Genomic DNA, 17060 nt, shown 5'->3' with positions numbered 1-17060 from the left:
CAAATGGCAGATAATGAAGCAGTATCATCCTTCGATCTTTTATTTCCACTTATGATTGATGATTCTTTCACACTACTCTTACATTTAAGGTTAGCCTTTCATGCTGATGATAACTCTATGAATTCCTCCACAATCGTTTGGGAGCAATTTACCAACTCTGTGTCATAACTTGTTAAATATTTTCTCCGTCCACATTTTACGGTCGTGAATAAAGCTCAACCACTGGTACCATCAGCTAACCAGGTATTCACTGAAGGAAACTTGGATCATTTTTATTGGAATTCTTCCTACAGTTGTCACTTCATTCTAACTTTCGTCAGAGTAATGCAGTAAGGAACTATCTCAATAAATTACGAACTGCAACTTGGCCAAAAATAAAAGTCTCAAGAACATATACACAGCAATAATATTTCATTTCGAAGAGCAGGTTTCAAATATCACCACACTCATAATGTAAACATCGCTGTATATTTTGTTTCTATCATTGTGTCAATAAAAGATAAGTGTAAACAGAGAATCTCACGCTGACAGGGAGCTTTGACAATTCTTTGCTGTTCACAGGTTCTGCTTTGATGCAAATCGTTGATGTATACAAGGAGATACAAGCTCAACAGATCAACACGGTGAGTGTCTGGAATCTTTATTTTTTTTTTCTATTTCTTGCAACAGAAGTCTAAACTGTTCACTTAAAATTCCAACAGTTCATCATAAATTACTATCTTATTTAAAAGGTCTAAACAGAGCTGAGCAATATAAATGAAATTTCTGTTTCAGCTCAAAGCATTCTACGTAGACATGCTTGTTCCACTCGAGACCAATCTAGAAAAGGATACAAAAGTTGTGCAGGTAAGCAGACAGCAGATCAGTTGGTATTACAGTCTTCAAGTATGATTCAGTCTGTTGTGACCTGTATGATTGACAGTTTGAAATGAATTCGTGTCACTTACCACTCAAGCAACTCATCTACTAAACGGTTCATTCATCTTGGGCATTATCTGCACGCATGTTATCAGCCAAACATTCTCAACATTTTTGTTTATTCGTGCCGTATACTAGACACTACTGATTCGACAGTATTAATTACACATGTAAAAATATTTTACAATACTGGACCTGCGATACACATAATTTTCAGCTCTGCTAGGTGTCGGAACTAGATGACACATAATTAAGTTTTTAGTAGCTTTTGGTGATAAGTACTGTATAAACAATATCCATTTATACGAGCTATAGAGCAGACCACAAATCGAAAAAATCTTTTAGTTTCTTAATGAAGAACTCAATTTTGACCATTGTTATAAATCTGTTTTGCATTGTTGATGTAGATGTTCAGTCAATCAGTATACCGCGATGGTCGCATCCACTAAAACATAGAAACAAAATAGTGTCAACTGGAACGTAAGCTCTCGCAATGCGCTTTGTGTGCAAAAACGAAGTCTTTATACCTATTGATTACGCAACGTCCCTCTGAATCAGCAGATGGTCAGTATGGAGAAGAATTTTAAGCCTAACTGTAATTCAAACAATTTGGATGGTAATCGCTAGTTAATATACAAAAACAGGGTGCTATTTAATTCGAGTGAAGCGAGATCTTCTAAAACGGCGTATTCCAGCATATTTATAGCGCTGGTTAAGTGAACATTTTCAAGTATTTTATTTCACGTCATAGAAGAGTGGGCCTCAGAACTCCTACCTTATCCTCCTACCTTATCTCCTACCTTATCAGCGCACACTCCGCTGCAGAGTGAAAATCTCATTCTGGAAACATCCCCCAGGCTGTGGCTAAGCCATGTCTCCGCAATATCCTTTCTTTCAGGAGTGCTAGTTCTGCAAGGTTCGCAGGAGAGCTTCTGTAAAGTTTGGAAGGTAGGAGACGAGATACTGGCAGAAGTAAAGCTGTGAGTACCGGGCGTCAGTCGTGCTTCGGTAGCTCAGATGGTAGAGCACTTGCCCGCGAAAGGCAAAGGTCCCGAGTTCGAGTCTCTGTCGGGCACATAGTTTTAATCTGCCAGGAAGTTTCATATCAGCTCACACTCCGCTGCAGAGTGAAAATCTCATTCTGAGGCACATTGCTTTCTCGTTCTACAGACAGATGTCAGATTTGGCATTAAGAATGTTTTCTATTTTCACTCTTTTCTTCCCCGATCATTTCTCTTCCTGCCAACTAATTTGTAGCCAGCTACAGCTGTCAGGAACTTCCTCTCTTAATGTCCTATACTTTTCATCTGTTGTTTAGTATGCGTCACTCAGATCCATACAACAACGTTGGTTCCGCCATTACTTCATCTAGTTTAAGCAGTGTATCTCTTTTGTTGCTTTTCTCATTTAAAACTAAAGGTATATCTACAAACAAAAGCATAAAATTAATTAGTAAAAAGTTTTTTACCTCCACTCATACAACGTCACAACGATCCCAACTGGGTCTTCGAGAAAGACGTATCCGGCTGCAAATTCCACTACGCGAGGTGAGTTTCATCTCGGAACATTACTGATTTGCTATACGAGGTTACACTAACAGTACAGAGGAACGTCGGTTTTTGCCAGAGAACGAAAGAGTGAAACCCAGTATACCGCGGGAAAACCTGAACCTGTCTTCAACGCAACCATTCAGCGTCCTTAAACAAATATTCTCGCGTCCAAATTGATGTTAGACTCGTACTCAGAACAAGTGGAGTTCAGATAATTGTTCGAAAACTCCTCCCCCCCCCCCCCCCCAAAAAAAAAATCACATTTTTTGTGGTTTCCATACAACAACTTCAGGTGAATGAGGTGGTGTTCCTTGAACAAAGTGGTGATAATTTTTCGTACTATTGTTGTCAGATCGAATCAGTGAACCGTGTCTAATGGTCTTAGTGACGACGGGATGTAAAACTGTAACTTCCTTGGTGAATAAACCTGAGTATCCCAGAGGGAATCGAAGCCGTAAAACAGCCTTGCCGACTGAGCTATCCAGACATGACTGACACCATGGCCTCACAGCCTACCTTCTGCCAATTCCTCTCTCCTACCCTATCCAACTAACAGTATGCGGACTCGTGTGATTCGATATCAATATGGGGCGCGTCCATCATTCACCTTTATGACGGCTAGAACTCTGCTGCAAACATTTGCAATACATGTCTGTGGATGATGGCTGCAATTTGTCCTCAAGAGTAGCGGAAACAAGAGAAGGTTGGACGATCGGACCTGCATCTAAATCGTCGTTCAAGCTCATCCCAAAGGTTGTGTTCAGTTCGGCACTGTGTGCCAGTCCTCCAACTCAGGAATGTTCTTGTCCACAAACCACTGCCTTACAAATGCTGCTTTATGACACGATGCATTAACATGCTGAACAAACAGTCATCGTATCTGAACTGTTCCTCTACTGTACGCAGGGCACAATATTGTAAAATGCGTTCGTGTCATTGCGCATTTAGCGTTTTCTGAAGTGCAATAAGGAAATCGCACCCTAACCACAAAAAACACCTGTTCCGTAATTCACTGTTGACACTACACATGGTGCCAGGTAACGCTTTACGCCATTTGCAAACCCTTCCGTCGGATTGCCAAAGCGGATAAGGTGATTCATCACTCCTGCGGCGTCGCCCTTTACACCAGCTTAAGCGTCGTTTATTACTGAGTACAGTAACTGGTGGCTAGTGAGGAATTGCTCGACTATTGTATCCCATTATTTTTAGCTTCCAATGCACGCTGAGCTAGCTGAACTGCTGATAATACGAGGGCTGACTGAAAAGTAATGCCTCCACCTTCGTAACTTTTCAACAGTTGGCATGTTGCAGGTACTGGCTTGTTCCGTAGCCTCTTCTCTACAGCTCCAGTTGGCGGGAAGCCTTAGCACTGAACGGTTGTGTTGTTATAGTGTGAAGTATGGAAATCTGCGAAGACGGCCGGTCAATGCGATGTAAGCAACGTGATTGAATTATTGACAGCAGAAGGTGTCACCCCAAAGGAGATTCATCAGGGAATGGAAGCAGTTTATGGTGACTGTGTTGATGTGAGTACTGGCGTCGTTGAGCGAGTAAGTTTAAACATGTTGAGGCCGGAATATCTGACCTGCGTGACAAATAGGGAGCTGACTTCCTGTGACAGCAACCACCGAATTTCACAAGCAAAATGTTGACAGATTGATTCAGGACGATCGTCGTTTCACTCAGATAGAAATTGCAAGCACAATCGGCATTTCACATGAACGTGTGGGTCACATTATTGCTTTGCTTGGCTATCGGAATATTTGTGCACAACGGGTACCCCGGATGCTGACTCCTGAAATGAAAGCGCACAGACCTGAAATTTGCCAGGAACTCCTCTCGCGTTACGAGAATGAAGGTGACGGCTTTCTCCATTCAATTGTGACAGGAGACGAAACGTGGGTACACCATTACGACCCGGAGACAAAATGTCAGCCTATGGAATATCGACACAAAGACTCGCCCCCAGAAAAAGAAATTCAAGACGCAGCCTGCAGCTGGAAAAATAATGGCCAGTGTTTTGAGACGCAGATTGTCTCATCCATGTTGATTTCCTTGATCGTGGAACAACAACAAATTCAGAGCGTTACATTACTACGCTGTGAACTATGAAACGACGGCTAACAAGGGTCCGAAAGGAAAAGGTAAATATTTTCCTGCATCATGACAATGCCAAACCACACACATCACGTGCCACCACAGCAGAATTTCAGCGACTGAATCTCACCATTGTACGGCATCCTCCAAACAGTCCAGATTTAACACCGTCTGACTTCCATATGTTCCCAATAATGAAAGACGTAGGCGGGGACATCATTATGCTTCTGATGAAGATGCTGTGAAAACTGAGAGACTGTGTTTGCGGAAACAGTGTGTCGACTACTTCCGTGACGGCTTCAGAAAACGCACAAATTTATCCAATTGGCTAGTGATTACGTGGAAAATAGAATATTGGTAATTGAAGATCACATTCTAAGGACTATTTCTGCATTTGATTTGTTAAAATATTCCGACCCAAACGACGGTGGAGGCATTACTTTTCATTCGTACTTCGGAGCTTGCGTTGATAACGCACTATTTTTTACGACCACCTGACGCAATTGTGGACGGTCTCCGTCGCTCAGTCCAAGAGATGGGCCTGGTTTTGGCAAAATGCAAACTTTCACGGCCGGAAATGCCACAGTTAATAAAATACTCCGGGCTATTATGCAGTGACCTGACGGATTTTACATTAAAACCGAACGTTTCCTCCCCATCTGCGGTGGAAATTTTCCAGGGAGACTGTAGCTTCTTTGAGTATTCAGTTCACACCCTGGCTCACTACTGCCTGCAGAAAAATTCCATTTACGCGTATTCCGCGCAATGGTCTGACGTCACATGCTCTGAGTAACCCGCATGCAACTGGCCGTTGTCAGTTGACGTCGTCCGCTCTTGCTATCGCCCATTGGTGGAAGAGCCGTAGACATCTTCGTCGAGAGGTCATTCAGTTTCACGCCCTTCTCCTTCCTATTGAAATTATTGGGGTGTTGAACAATTCTATGGACTTTCTGTAAAGCCTTTCGTGGTGTCCGCTTGAGGCTACCCGTACTTGAATCCTGTGGAAAAATGGATAAGGTGACTTCCTGACTGCAAAGCATGTTCCGCAACAGTGTATCTGCCAATCTCTCCCCTTCTACAGTTGCCCTTGTGCTCTCCTAATCGTTTTTTGTGGGTTTTTGGTACTAGCCACATATACCTCCCCAGAAACGCAAGGAATCTTATAAACTCCTGGTTTTTCCAGCGATTTGGGTGCATCCTTGGGCAATTTCAGGTTATCTTGTATCTTCCGGGTGGGTTTGTAGATTACCGATATATTCTATTTTGTCAAGATCTTTTTCTCTTGCTGTTGGTAACGTCCTTAACGAACAGCAGGAAAACTTTCGACTTCGCAGACGCTTGTACATCGCCATGATTTTTGCAGGAGGGTCTTAACGCTCTCATTACCCCAACGGACGAATAACCGTTCTTGAACAATGGACTGGTAAGGTGTTAGCTGTTTTCTGTTCCTTCGCGTTTCCACTTTTCAGTTACATCCCCAACAGTCAAAGGGACTTAACTTCTGAGGTCATCAGTCCCCTAGAACTTAGAACTACTTAAACCTAACTAACCTAAGGACATCACATACATCCATGCCCGACGCAGGATTTGAACCTGCGACCGTAGCAGTCACGCAGTTCCAGACTATAGCGCCTAGAACCGCTCGACCACCCCGGCCGGCTTATCACCAACAGCCCTCTTGGGTCGCTTTAGGAAGGATGAAATGTCCCTGGTAAATTTGTTTCTCAGGCGACATCCAACGACTAACTCACATTTGAAGCCATTGAGTTCTCCCGGCAACTTATTCTGTTGTTACAGCTTCTATACTGACAACACTATAGTCCATCCGCTCCTTTCATATTAACTGCACTTTCCAAACTTCACAGAAGTTGCATACTTTGACGCCCTAACACTCTTGGAAAAAAGGATGTTGTGGAGAAATGTCTTAGCCACAACCTATGAGATTGTTTCCAGAATGAATCACTCATCCTCCAGCTCAGTGTGCACTGTGAGGATCGGTCGTGAGTCATGCATTTACAGTTCAGCCAGCAAGAACGTTTCCCATTAATGGAAAGATTCTGAGATCGAATCCCAGTCCGTTACACGGTCTTCATCTTTCAGACAATTTCAAAAGTAGTACACACTCCGCTGTAGAGTCAACATTCATTCTGTAGCCTCGATTCCTTACTAGCTCTTTCCAAGACGAGCAACTGTAAATATGAAGTGCTAACAAAATGTCAGTTTGGTTTCCAGAATGGTTTTTCAACAGAAAATGCCATATATGCTTTCACCAATCAAATTTTGAATGATCTGAGTAACCGAACACCACCCATTGGGATTTTTGTGATCTCTCAAAGGCTTTTGATTGTGTAAATCATGAAATTCTGCTAGACAAGCTCAAGTATTGTGGCATGAGTGGGACAGTGCACAAATGGTTTAATTCGTACCTAACTGGAAGAGTGCAGAAAGTTGAAATAAGCAGTTCTCATAATATGCAGAGATCAGAACATTCCTCAAACTGGGGAACTATCAAGAATGGGGTTCCACAAGGGTCAGTCTTGGATCCTTTGTTGTTCTTAATATATATTAATGACTTGCCATTCTATATTCATGAAGAGGCAAAGTTAGTTCTGTTTGCTGATGATACAAGTATAGTAATCACACCCAACAAACAAGAAATAACTGATGAAATTGTCAATAATGTCTTTCAGAAAATTACCAAGTGGTTCCTTGTAAACGGACTCTCACTGAATTTTGATAAGACACAGTACATACAGTTCCATACAGTAAATGGTAAGACACCGTTAATAAATATAGACCTTAATCAGAAGCATATAGCTAAGGTAGAATATTCAAAAATTTTAGGTGTGTCCATTGATGAGATATTAAATTGGAAGAAACACATTGATGACCTGCTGAAACGTTTGAGTTCAGCTACTTATGCAATAAGGGTCATTGCAAATTTTCGTGATAAACATCTTAGTAAATTAGCTTACTACGCCTATTTTCACTCATTGCTTGCATATGGCATCATATTTTGGGGTAATTCATCACTGAGGAATAAAGTATTTATTGCACAAAAGCGTGTAATCAGAATAATAACTGGAGTGCACCCAAGATCATCCTGCATACATTTATTTAAGGATCTAGGTATATTCACAGTAGCTTCTCAGTATATATACCCGCTTATGAAATTTGTTATTAACAACCAAACCCAATTCAAAAGTAATAGCAGTGTGCATAACTACAATACTATGAGAAAGGATGATCTTCACTATTCAAGATTAAATCTAACTTTGGCACAGAAAGGGGTGAATTATACTGCCACTAAAGTCTTTGGTCACTTACCAAATAGTATCAAAAGTCTGACAGATAACCAACAAGTATTTAAGAAGAAATTAAAAGAATTTCTGAATGACAACTCCTTCTACTCCATAGAGGAATTTTTAGATATAAATTAAGAAAAAAAGAAAAAAATTAAAAAATATATAAATAAAAAAGTTGTTATATTAACTTAATTATGTTGTTAAATTAACTTAATTATGTCATGCGTTGGAAATTTTGACTCGTTCCACATCATTACGAAATATCGTATTCATGATCCATGGAACTAGTATTAATCTAATCAGCTCTTAATAGTTAAACGCCTCCCAGTGTGCCGTTGCTCCACACAGCCCTGAGTGTCGACGCGTGTTGGTTGCAGAGCGAACAGAAGCGCTTCCTGCAGCAGCACAAGCAGCAGGCGGAGTCGTACAGCAAGGTGGAGGCCGCCCTCAGGAAGCAGCGCAAGAAGTCGCGCGCCAAGGCGTCCGCCGGGGCGCTGGACCGCGAGGTCAAGAACCTGCAGGCGCTAGAGGAGCAGCGCGCCAAGATGGACGCCTTCTGCGAGGCCAGCCTCAAGACGGTCAGTCTCTGTCTTTTTTTTTTTGTTTTTGCTATCTTTCTTTTTGTTCTACGGATAAAACGTGCTCTCCTGCTGAGTAGTAGTAAAAGAAGGTGTAAGAAAACAAGTTCCTGGCTGTGAAGAAGCAAGAAAGCACTGGGAGGTGGGTGAAGTATTGAGTTTTCTTCGTCGCTCGACCAGGGTCAAGACAATAATCTAGCACGTACCGTGAGCTGCGAACAAAGAGATTGCACCATATACATATCTGAAATTAAATGTTTAAATATTGTGTCAAAACTTGGTCACATTATGTAAGGCTATTAAATGGTTAAATATCGTGAATCTAGCACGCTTCGTTAATTAGTTCCTTCGAAAATCCACTTTTTGTAAAATTCTAGGTATAAAGTTCTGCTTTCAGAATTAGAAGCAGTGCATCATAAAAACTCTTGGTATGAGTTTCCATGAAGCTACCTTAGGTTCACTTTATCATAAAAACATATGGTACAGGTTTTCACGAAGATAATTCATCTATTTTTTTGAGTTTTTAAGAAAAATAATTATTTTTTGTAATTAAATTTAGCAAAACGAGTTAGATGAAATAATCTTTGTTATTAAGCTACAAAGCCAAGATGGCAGCACTGTATATGTTATATGTAACAATGAAGCTACATTAAGTTCGAAGGTAATATGGTAATTTTATATACGAGGTGCATTCAAGTTCTGAGGCCTCCGATTTTTTTTCTAATTAACTACTCTCCCGAAATCGATGAAACTGGCGTTACTTCTCGACGTAATCGCCCTGCAGACGTACACATTGTTCACAACGCTGACGCCATGATTACATGGCAGCGGCGAAGGCTTCTTTAGGAGTCTGTTTTGACCACTGGAAAATCGCTGAGGCAATAGCAGCACGGCTGGTGAATGTGCGGCCACGGAGAGTGTCTTTCATTGTTGGAAAAAGCCAAAAGTCACTAGGAGCCAGGTCAGGTGAGTAGGGAGCATGAGGAATCACTTCAAAGTTGTTATCACGAAGAAACTGTTGCGTAACGTTAGCTCGATGTGCGGGTGCGTTGTCTTGGTGAAACAGCGCACACGCAGCCCTTCCCAGACGTTTTTGTTGCAGTGCAGGAAGGAATTTGTTCTTCAAAACATTTTCGTAGGAAACACCTGTTACCGTAGTGCCCTTTGGAACGCAATGGGTAAGGATTACGCCCTCGCTGTCCCAGAACATGGACACCATCATTTTTTCAGCACTGGCGGTTACCCGAAATTTTTTTGGTGGCGGTGAATCTGATTGCTTCCATTGAGCTGACTGGCGCTTTGTTTCTGGATTGAAAAATGGCATCCACGTCTCATCCATTGTCACAACCGACGAAAAGAAAGTCCCATTCATGCTGTCGTTGCGCGTCAACATTGCTCAGCAACATGCCACACAGGCAGCCATGTGGTCGTCCGTCAGCATTCGTGGCACCCACCTGGATGACACTTCTCGCATTTTCAGGTCGTCATGCAGGATTGTGTGCACAGAACCCACAGAAATGCCAACTCTGGAGGCGATCTGTTCAACAGTCATTCGGCGATCCCCCAAAACAATTCTCTCCACTTTCTCGATCATGTCGTCAGACCGGCTTGTGCGAGCCCGAGGTTGTTTCGGTTTGTTGTCACACGATGTTCTGCCTTCATTAAACTGTCGCACCCATGAACGCACTTTCGACACATCCATAACTCCATCACCACATGTCTCCTTCAACTGTCGATGAATTTCAATTGGTTTCACACCACGCAAATTCAGAAAACGAATGATTGCACGCTGTTCAAGTAAGGAAAACGTCGCCATTTTAAGTATTTAAAACAGTTCTCATTCTCGCTGCTGACGGTAAAATTCCATCTGCTGTACGGTGCTGCCATCTCTGGGGGGTATTAACAATGAACGCAGCTTCATTTTAAAACAATGCACATGTTTCTATCTCCTTCCAGTCCAGAGAAAAAAAATCGGAGGCCTTAGAACTTGAATGCACCTCATAGATGCAGAAATTAAAGCAGTCTTCAACTAACAAGAATATAAATAATTTTGTTGTCATAAAGGGTGCAGACTGGGCACTGTTGCCAAGCTGGCAGCAGTTTTAGAGTTAGTATTTCCTTCGGCGTCGGCACCAAGCATATACAGTGAAGAGCCAAGGAAAGTGGTACACGAGTGTAATATCGTGTGGGCCCCCACAGAAGTGCCGCAACACGACGTGGCATTGACTCGACTAACATCTGGAGGGAACTGACACCACGAATCCTACAGATCTGTCCATAAATCCGTAAGAGTACGAGCGGGTGGAGATCTCTTCTGAACAGCACGTTGCAAGGCATCCCAGAGGAGTTCAATAATCTTCATGTCTCTGGAGTTTGGTGGCCAGCGGAAGTGTTTAAACTCAGAAGAGGGTTCGTGGAGCCACTCTGAAGCAATTCTAGACATGTGGGGCGTCACATTGTCCTGCTGGAATTGCCGAAGTCCGTCGGAATGCACAACTGACACGAATGGATACAGGTGATAAGATAGGATTCTTAGGTACGTGTTACCTATCAGAGTCGTATGTAGACATATCAGGGGTCCCATATCACTCCAACTGCACACCCCCCCACACCATTACAGAGCCTCCACCAGCTTGAACAGTCCTCTGCTGACATGCAGGGTCCATGGATTCATGAGTTTGTCTCCATACCCGCACACGTCCATCTGCTCGATACAATTTGAAACGAGACTCGTACGACCAGGGCACATGTTTCCAGTCATCGACAGTCCAATGCCGGTGTTGATGGGCTTAGGCGAGGCGTAAAGCTTTGTGTTGTGCAGTCATCACAGGAGTGGGCCTTCGGCTCTGGAAACCCATATCAGTGATGTTCCGTTGAATGGTTCATACTTGTTGGTGGCTCAGCATTGAAATCTGCAGCAATTAGAGGAAGGGTTGCACTTCTGTCACGTTGAACGATTCTCTTCAGTCGTCGTTGGTCTTGTTCTTGCAGGATCTTTTTCCAGCCGCAGCGCTTTCGGAGATTTGATGTTTTACCGGATTCCTGATATTCACGGTACACTCGTTTCATCGCTATCTAGGAGTTGCTGTGTCCCATCGCTCGTGCGCCGACTATAACACCATGTTCAAACTCACTTAAAACTTGATAATGTGCCATTGTAGCACCATTAACAGATCTAACTGTGCCAGACGCTTTTTGTCTTCCACAGGTGGTGTCGACTGCAGCCATGTATTCTGCGTGTTTACGTATTTGAATACGCATGCCTATACTAGTTTCTTTGGCGCTTCAGTATAAAAGGGAAGCCAACACTGATCCTTGGGTTGACAATTTCTTTATCTTAAATGATTTAGTTGAACGTTGTTCTACAGTGACTCTTACCTTGAGATTTTTAAGCTCAGTCTTCCATTAATTTAATGAGCTTATCACAGAGTAGGGCAGGGCTTCACAACATACGTGCTCGCAGAGCAAGCTGTAAGCAGCAAGGCGCGAGCACGGAGCAGCGCGAGCACGCTACCCCCACTACCGGACCAGAGCGGAGAGTGGGGAGAGTCACGTGGGGCACACAACAGCTGCCGCCAGTCAATGTAAATCCGCGGCCACCTGCAGGGATATCACTCACGAATTATTACTGCGACAAATGAAACAAATAAAGGAGAATGTACACATGCCACATAATTTTATTAGCTTAGTGTATGCCTCTACATTCGCATTAATTTGTGAACTGTTACACAATAAAAGGTGTCACTGAAGTGTGGGATTCTAGGTTATCTTGTACTTTTTGCCCCTTTACAATTGCGTCTATGTTCGGAGTAATTGTTCTTGTGCATTTTATGTGCAGCGTGCAGTTTAAATTTCGATCAGACAATGCGTTTCTCAGGCGCGTCTTGTTACATTTCATTGCAGAGAACAGTTGTTCACAAACATACGTGGAACCGAACATTGATATTATTGTAGCAGCCAGTTTGTGCAAACGAGGAAATCTATCCTGAGGGAAGTGTCTGTAGAATTCCCAAATGTTTTTCTTGTTCTGAAATATGTCTCTGTATTCTCTGTCACACTGCAGGTCAATAATTTCTTGCTGCAGCTCAGGACGAATCTCTTAAATATTCGCTGAATATGGAGAGAACAGATCAAAATCACTGTCTAGTGTTGTCAGATCTTGAAAGCGCTGATCAACTAAACTATGTGAATAACGTTCACAGTCTTTGTGAACATCTTGCATGGACGATAATTTAGGAAAATGAGCTAGGTTTCGTGTTTCCACCTGACTCACCCAAAGTGTCAATTTCATTTTAAAAGCTCGTATTCGATCTACGAAATGAGTAATTAGCAGATCTTTACCTTGTAGTAAAATGTTCAAAGCGTTCAGATGGCTAGTTAAATCTGCTAAGAACGCGAGATCACATTCAAACGTGCGCGCGCATTTCCCCTCCCTCCCCTCCCTGCCTACTCGGCGACCTTGCACCTGCTCGCGAGCACGTGCCTGAGCAGACGCGAGTACTCGCGCTCAAAACCGGCCAGTTGTTAAGGGGCTCCGGAACGCCCTATACTTGCAATGTTAAAATAACGCTTATAAATTACATCTTTCCTCACAAAGTATTTGAGGTAGGAAGTTGTACTTTTTACAGATTATTTATTGGAATATGGGCTACAACTTAACACAGGAATTTTACAAAATTTTAGTTCAGGTATTAAAGATGATTTTTTTTCAATTGTAATGAAAATTCACAACTTTTTTTGCAATTTTTATTTATATATTCAAAAATATACAGTTTTTTGGAAAAAGGCTGTGTTAAACTATGCAGAAGGTACTGTGTAACATTTACTGAAAGTTTGAAACATATATGTTTGGAAGATCCTTAGAAAACATGTAATTAGTATGAGAAAATAAAAGTTTTGGGAATCGAACGACAAAGATTGGATTAACTTTTTAGTGCATTCAAGGTCCATAGGATGGATTATCTTCATCCTCTGCAAACTCCTCATCCAGCTTCCTCTTGTTCCTCCTCCTGTTTACTCTTGCTTGTATTTCTAGACTCTTTACAGCCCTGTCTGCAGCCCGAAGGCGTTCCTTGTCTAAAGCGAGCATCGCTCATACCATGTTAGAACCTATCTTCATTCCCATATTTCTAAATACCTTGCACCTTACAATGTTGCCATCATTGAAAGTCGCAACAGCATCATACACACCAAAGTGAAGTGTTTCTATTCCAACAAATACAGTCTTGGGGATTCTCGACCATATAACACTATTTACACTTTCATTGGGGTTTTGAGTTTTTCCGTGAATACACTTTTTCAACAGTTCAGGTGCTGCTAAGTCTCTGAAAATAGGTTAGCCACAACATGTACTTTATCTCACATCACTAAAATGTACCTGATGAACACGGACGTTAATAATAACACCATTTGACAGCAGTTTAACAGCGCCACAGTGGGTCACGCCCATGTAGAACACATTTCAAAAAAAAATTTAAAAATAGTTGCAGTCTTCGGAATTGAATAAATTATACAGGGTGATTCAAAAAGAATACCACAACTTTAAAAATGTGTATTTAATGAAAGAAACATAATATAACCTTCTGTTATACATCATTACAAAGAGTATTTAAAAAGGTTTTTTTTTTTCACTCAAAAACAAGTTCAGAGATATTCAATATGGCCCGCTCCAGACACTCGAGCAGTATCAACCCGATACTCCAACTCGTTCCACACTCTCTGTAGCATATCAGGCGTAACAGTTTGGATAGCTGCTGTTATTTCTCGTTTCAAATCATCAATTGTGGCTGGGAGAGGTGGCCGAAACACCATATCCTTAACATACCCCCATAAGAAAAAATCGCAGGGGGTAAGATCAGGGCTTCTTGGAGGCCAGTGATGAAGTGCTCTGTCACGGGCTGCCTGGCGGCCGATCCATCGCCTCGGGTAGTTGACGTTCAGGTTTCATAACTAACCTTTTTCGTAGGACTCTCCATACAGTTGATTGTGGAATTTGCAGCTCTCTGCTAGCTCTGCGAGTCGATTTTCCTGGGCTGTGAACAAATGCTTGCTGGATGCGTGCTACATTTTCATCACTCGTTCTCGGCTGTCCAGAACTTTTCCCTTTGCACAAACACCCATTCTCTGTAAACTGTTTATACCAACGTTTAATACACCACCTATCAGGAGGTTTAACACCAGCACGCTGAACAACTGTCGTCGATTCACTTCTGCCGTACTCAATAACACAAAAAGCTTTCTGTTGAGCGGTCGCCATCTTAGCATCAACTGACGCTGACGCCTAGTCAACAGCGCCTCAAGCGAACAAATGTACAACTAAATGAAACTTTATAGCTCCCTTAATTCGCCGACAGATAGTGCTTAGCTCTGCCTTTTGTCGTTGCAGAGTTTTAAATTCCTAAAGTTGTGGTATTCTTTTTGAATCACCCTGTATATCTATTAAAAGGTAATAGTCTGCAGATTCAGAAAACGCAAAAAAGTAAAAATTGAACTTTTCATGATTTTGAGCCTTTCTGGAGCCCCTTAAGCCCTGGCGTAGGGTATGAGCTGAGCAGTTACTTGAGAGTTGTCAGGTGACAGTGATATCGGTGAAGCAACGTGCAGCATCTGAATGTTTGGCAGGCTGACAGGAGGTGTTGAATTGCAGGCGCTGACGCAGGAGCGGCGGCGGTACGGGTTCGTGCTGGAGCGGCAGTGCTCGCTGGCGAAGCACTGGCTGGTGGCGCACGCGCAGGGCAAGCAGGCGCTGGAGGGCCGGCTGAGCGAGTGGCAGGACGTGGCGCGGGCCCGCGAGGCGCTGCCCGCGGCCGTGGAGGCGGCGCTCGCCGCCGGGCACTGCCGCCCGCCCGCCGGCGACGGCGACGACGACGACGACGTGGACGACGGGCGCGCCTCGGTGGCGTCGCGCCTGCGCAAGGCGCGCTCCGTGGACGCCTCCTGCCTAGACCTGCGCTCCGTAGCCGAGGAGCCCGCGCCCCCCAGGCGGCCGCGGCTCTCCAGGGCCAAGTCAGACTTCAACCTCACCGCCTCCACACACTCTCTGCTCCAGGACATGCAAGGTAGAGATGGGCAAAACTGTTCTTTTCAGAGATCGGATCAGAACTGTTCACTCCCTGAAATGAATTAGCTCTTTTTCATGACTCACCACTCTTTTACAATAGAAAATAAATGGAAGGCACATTGCCCTTTAAACTTGGTTTATTCCAGTACTATACCTGTATTTTGATCTTATTTGATCCTATTTTGAAGTAACACAGATAATGAGTAAGAATTTTGTATTGTTTATTGAAATTTCCACGATATGACAAAGTTTTTGATTATTGATTTATTTTGCACTATCGTGGTTTTTTGGGTGATCGGTAAATGTTGTAACGTGAGATTTACATTAACAATATATTTGGCTATAATGTATTAAAATTTCATTAACCTCATACAAATACATCGCAAGCCATATATTTTTAAAGTGAACGTTTCCTGCCGAAGACGCCTAAAATCGCAAAATCCGAACCAGAATAAGAAAAAAAATATATAAATTTGACTGTAAAACGAAAGTGCTGCATATAGCCTTACGCAGAATAAAACAAGGAAAATATTGGTGTATCACATTTTGCGATACGTTTATCGGTTCGCTCGTAATTAAAGCGTAAATTCGAGTGTCCGTAATAAAAATCCTATAGTAAGAGGAGTCGTCAGGAACCCAATCTGATCAGTTTAAACAAATAAAAATAAAATAAAAACAAATGATGTATACATAACATAATAATGTAATATACATAGCGGTATTACTACGAAGAACAATATCCAGTAGAGACGAACTCCGATGCAGAAGCACTGAGTCGAGCAGATCGAGCCGCGAGCTGTATTACTACGTGAGCTAAGACCGCAGAGACCAGAGTGACACTTGAGTTGCTTTGCTCAACGCTCTGGCTAGAGTTGAGAACGGTGGGGTGAGCATTGAGCGGGCGAGTTCCGACGGTGGGGGGAGCGGTGAACTCACCCGATGCGAGACAAATCGTCTGTTCCCTTGCGAGAAGGTTGTTGCAAGTAGGTGGCTCTCTGTCCTGTTGCTCGCATCAACTGCCCAGAGGGCAGGACGTGCGACTGAAATCATCGCCGACAGAGTGCGATGCGAAGTTAAGCTGCGCCAGACACTGCACGCGGCAGACGACGCACAAAGACGGCACGGCATATGTGAAACACAAAATCCAATGGGGCACTGCACAATGCAGGCAGCCAAGGTAGAAGCAGGGCAGAAGCCGGCGCTGGCTGTGTTGTGTGGCGTGCACTGTGCTCTGACCAGCAGAGGCGCTGCTGATATGCTCCGTCTCTCTCTCTCTCTCTCTCTCTCTCTCTCTCTCTCTCTCTCTCTCCCTCTCTGCCGTGGGAAACGTTTGGAGCTACCGTTCTTTTTTTCTGAATCACTGATTGTTCACTCCTTGGAAAGATTCAACTCTATGAATCAGTTCAAGAGCGGATCCCCCATCTCTAATGCAAGGTAACGGCTCTCGTTACTGGTAGAACCTCTATGTAAGGTTTTGGGTAAGAAATTTAACTGTTTACCTTGCAGTGTTTTTGTACTGTCCCCATCAAATTATAGTCGTGTTAAAGTGAAG

At 43.1% G+C, this 17060-nt stretch overlaps 1 protein-coding gene across 2 annotated transcripts in view; it reads left to right on the top strand.

Moving 5' to 3' along the window:
* Window positions 1–17060, top strand: part of LOC126163166 (brain-specific angiogenesis inhibitor 1-associated protein 2-like) — a 991817-nt gene that overhangs the window by 940627 nt on the left and 34130 nt on the right. For both annotated transcript variants that reach the window (XM_049920109.1, XM_049920110.1), the window contains exons 4-7: window positions 562–623; window positions 775–846; window positions 8248–8448; window positions 15095–15506. In XM_049920109.1, the coding sequence (XP_049776066.1) occupies window positions 562–623; window positions 775–846; window positions 8248–8448; window positions 15095–15506 (747 nt within the window). The remainder of the gene's footprint in view (window positions 1–561; window positions 624–774; window positions 847–8247; window positions 8449–15094; window positions 15507–17060) is intronic.

Source organism: Schistocerca cancellata, chromosome 2 (assembly GCF_023864275.1).
Source record: "Schistocerca cancellata isolate TAMUIC-IGC-003103 chromosome 2, iqSchCanc2.1, whole genome shotgun sequence".
Lineage (NCBI taxonomy): Eukaryota > Metazoa > Arthropoda > Insecta > Orthoptera > Acrididae > Schistocerca > Schistocerca cancellata.
The sequence above is the reverse complement of the archived record's forward strand: the minus strand, read 5'-3'. Positions and strand labels throughout refer to the sequence as shown.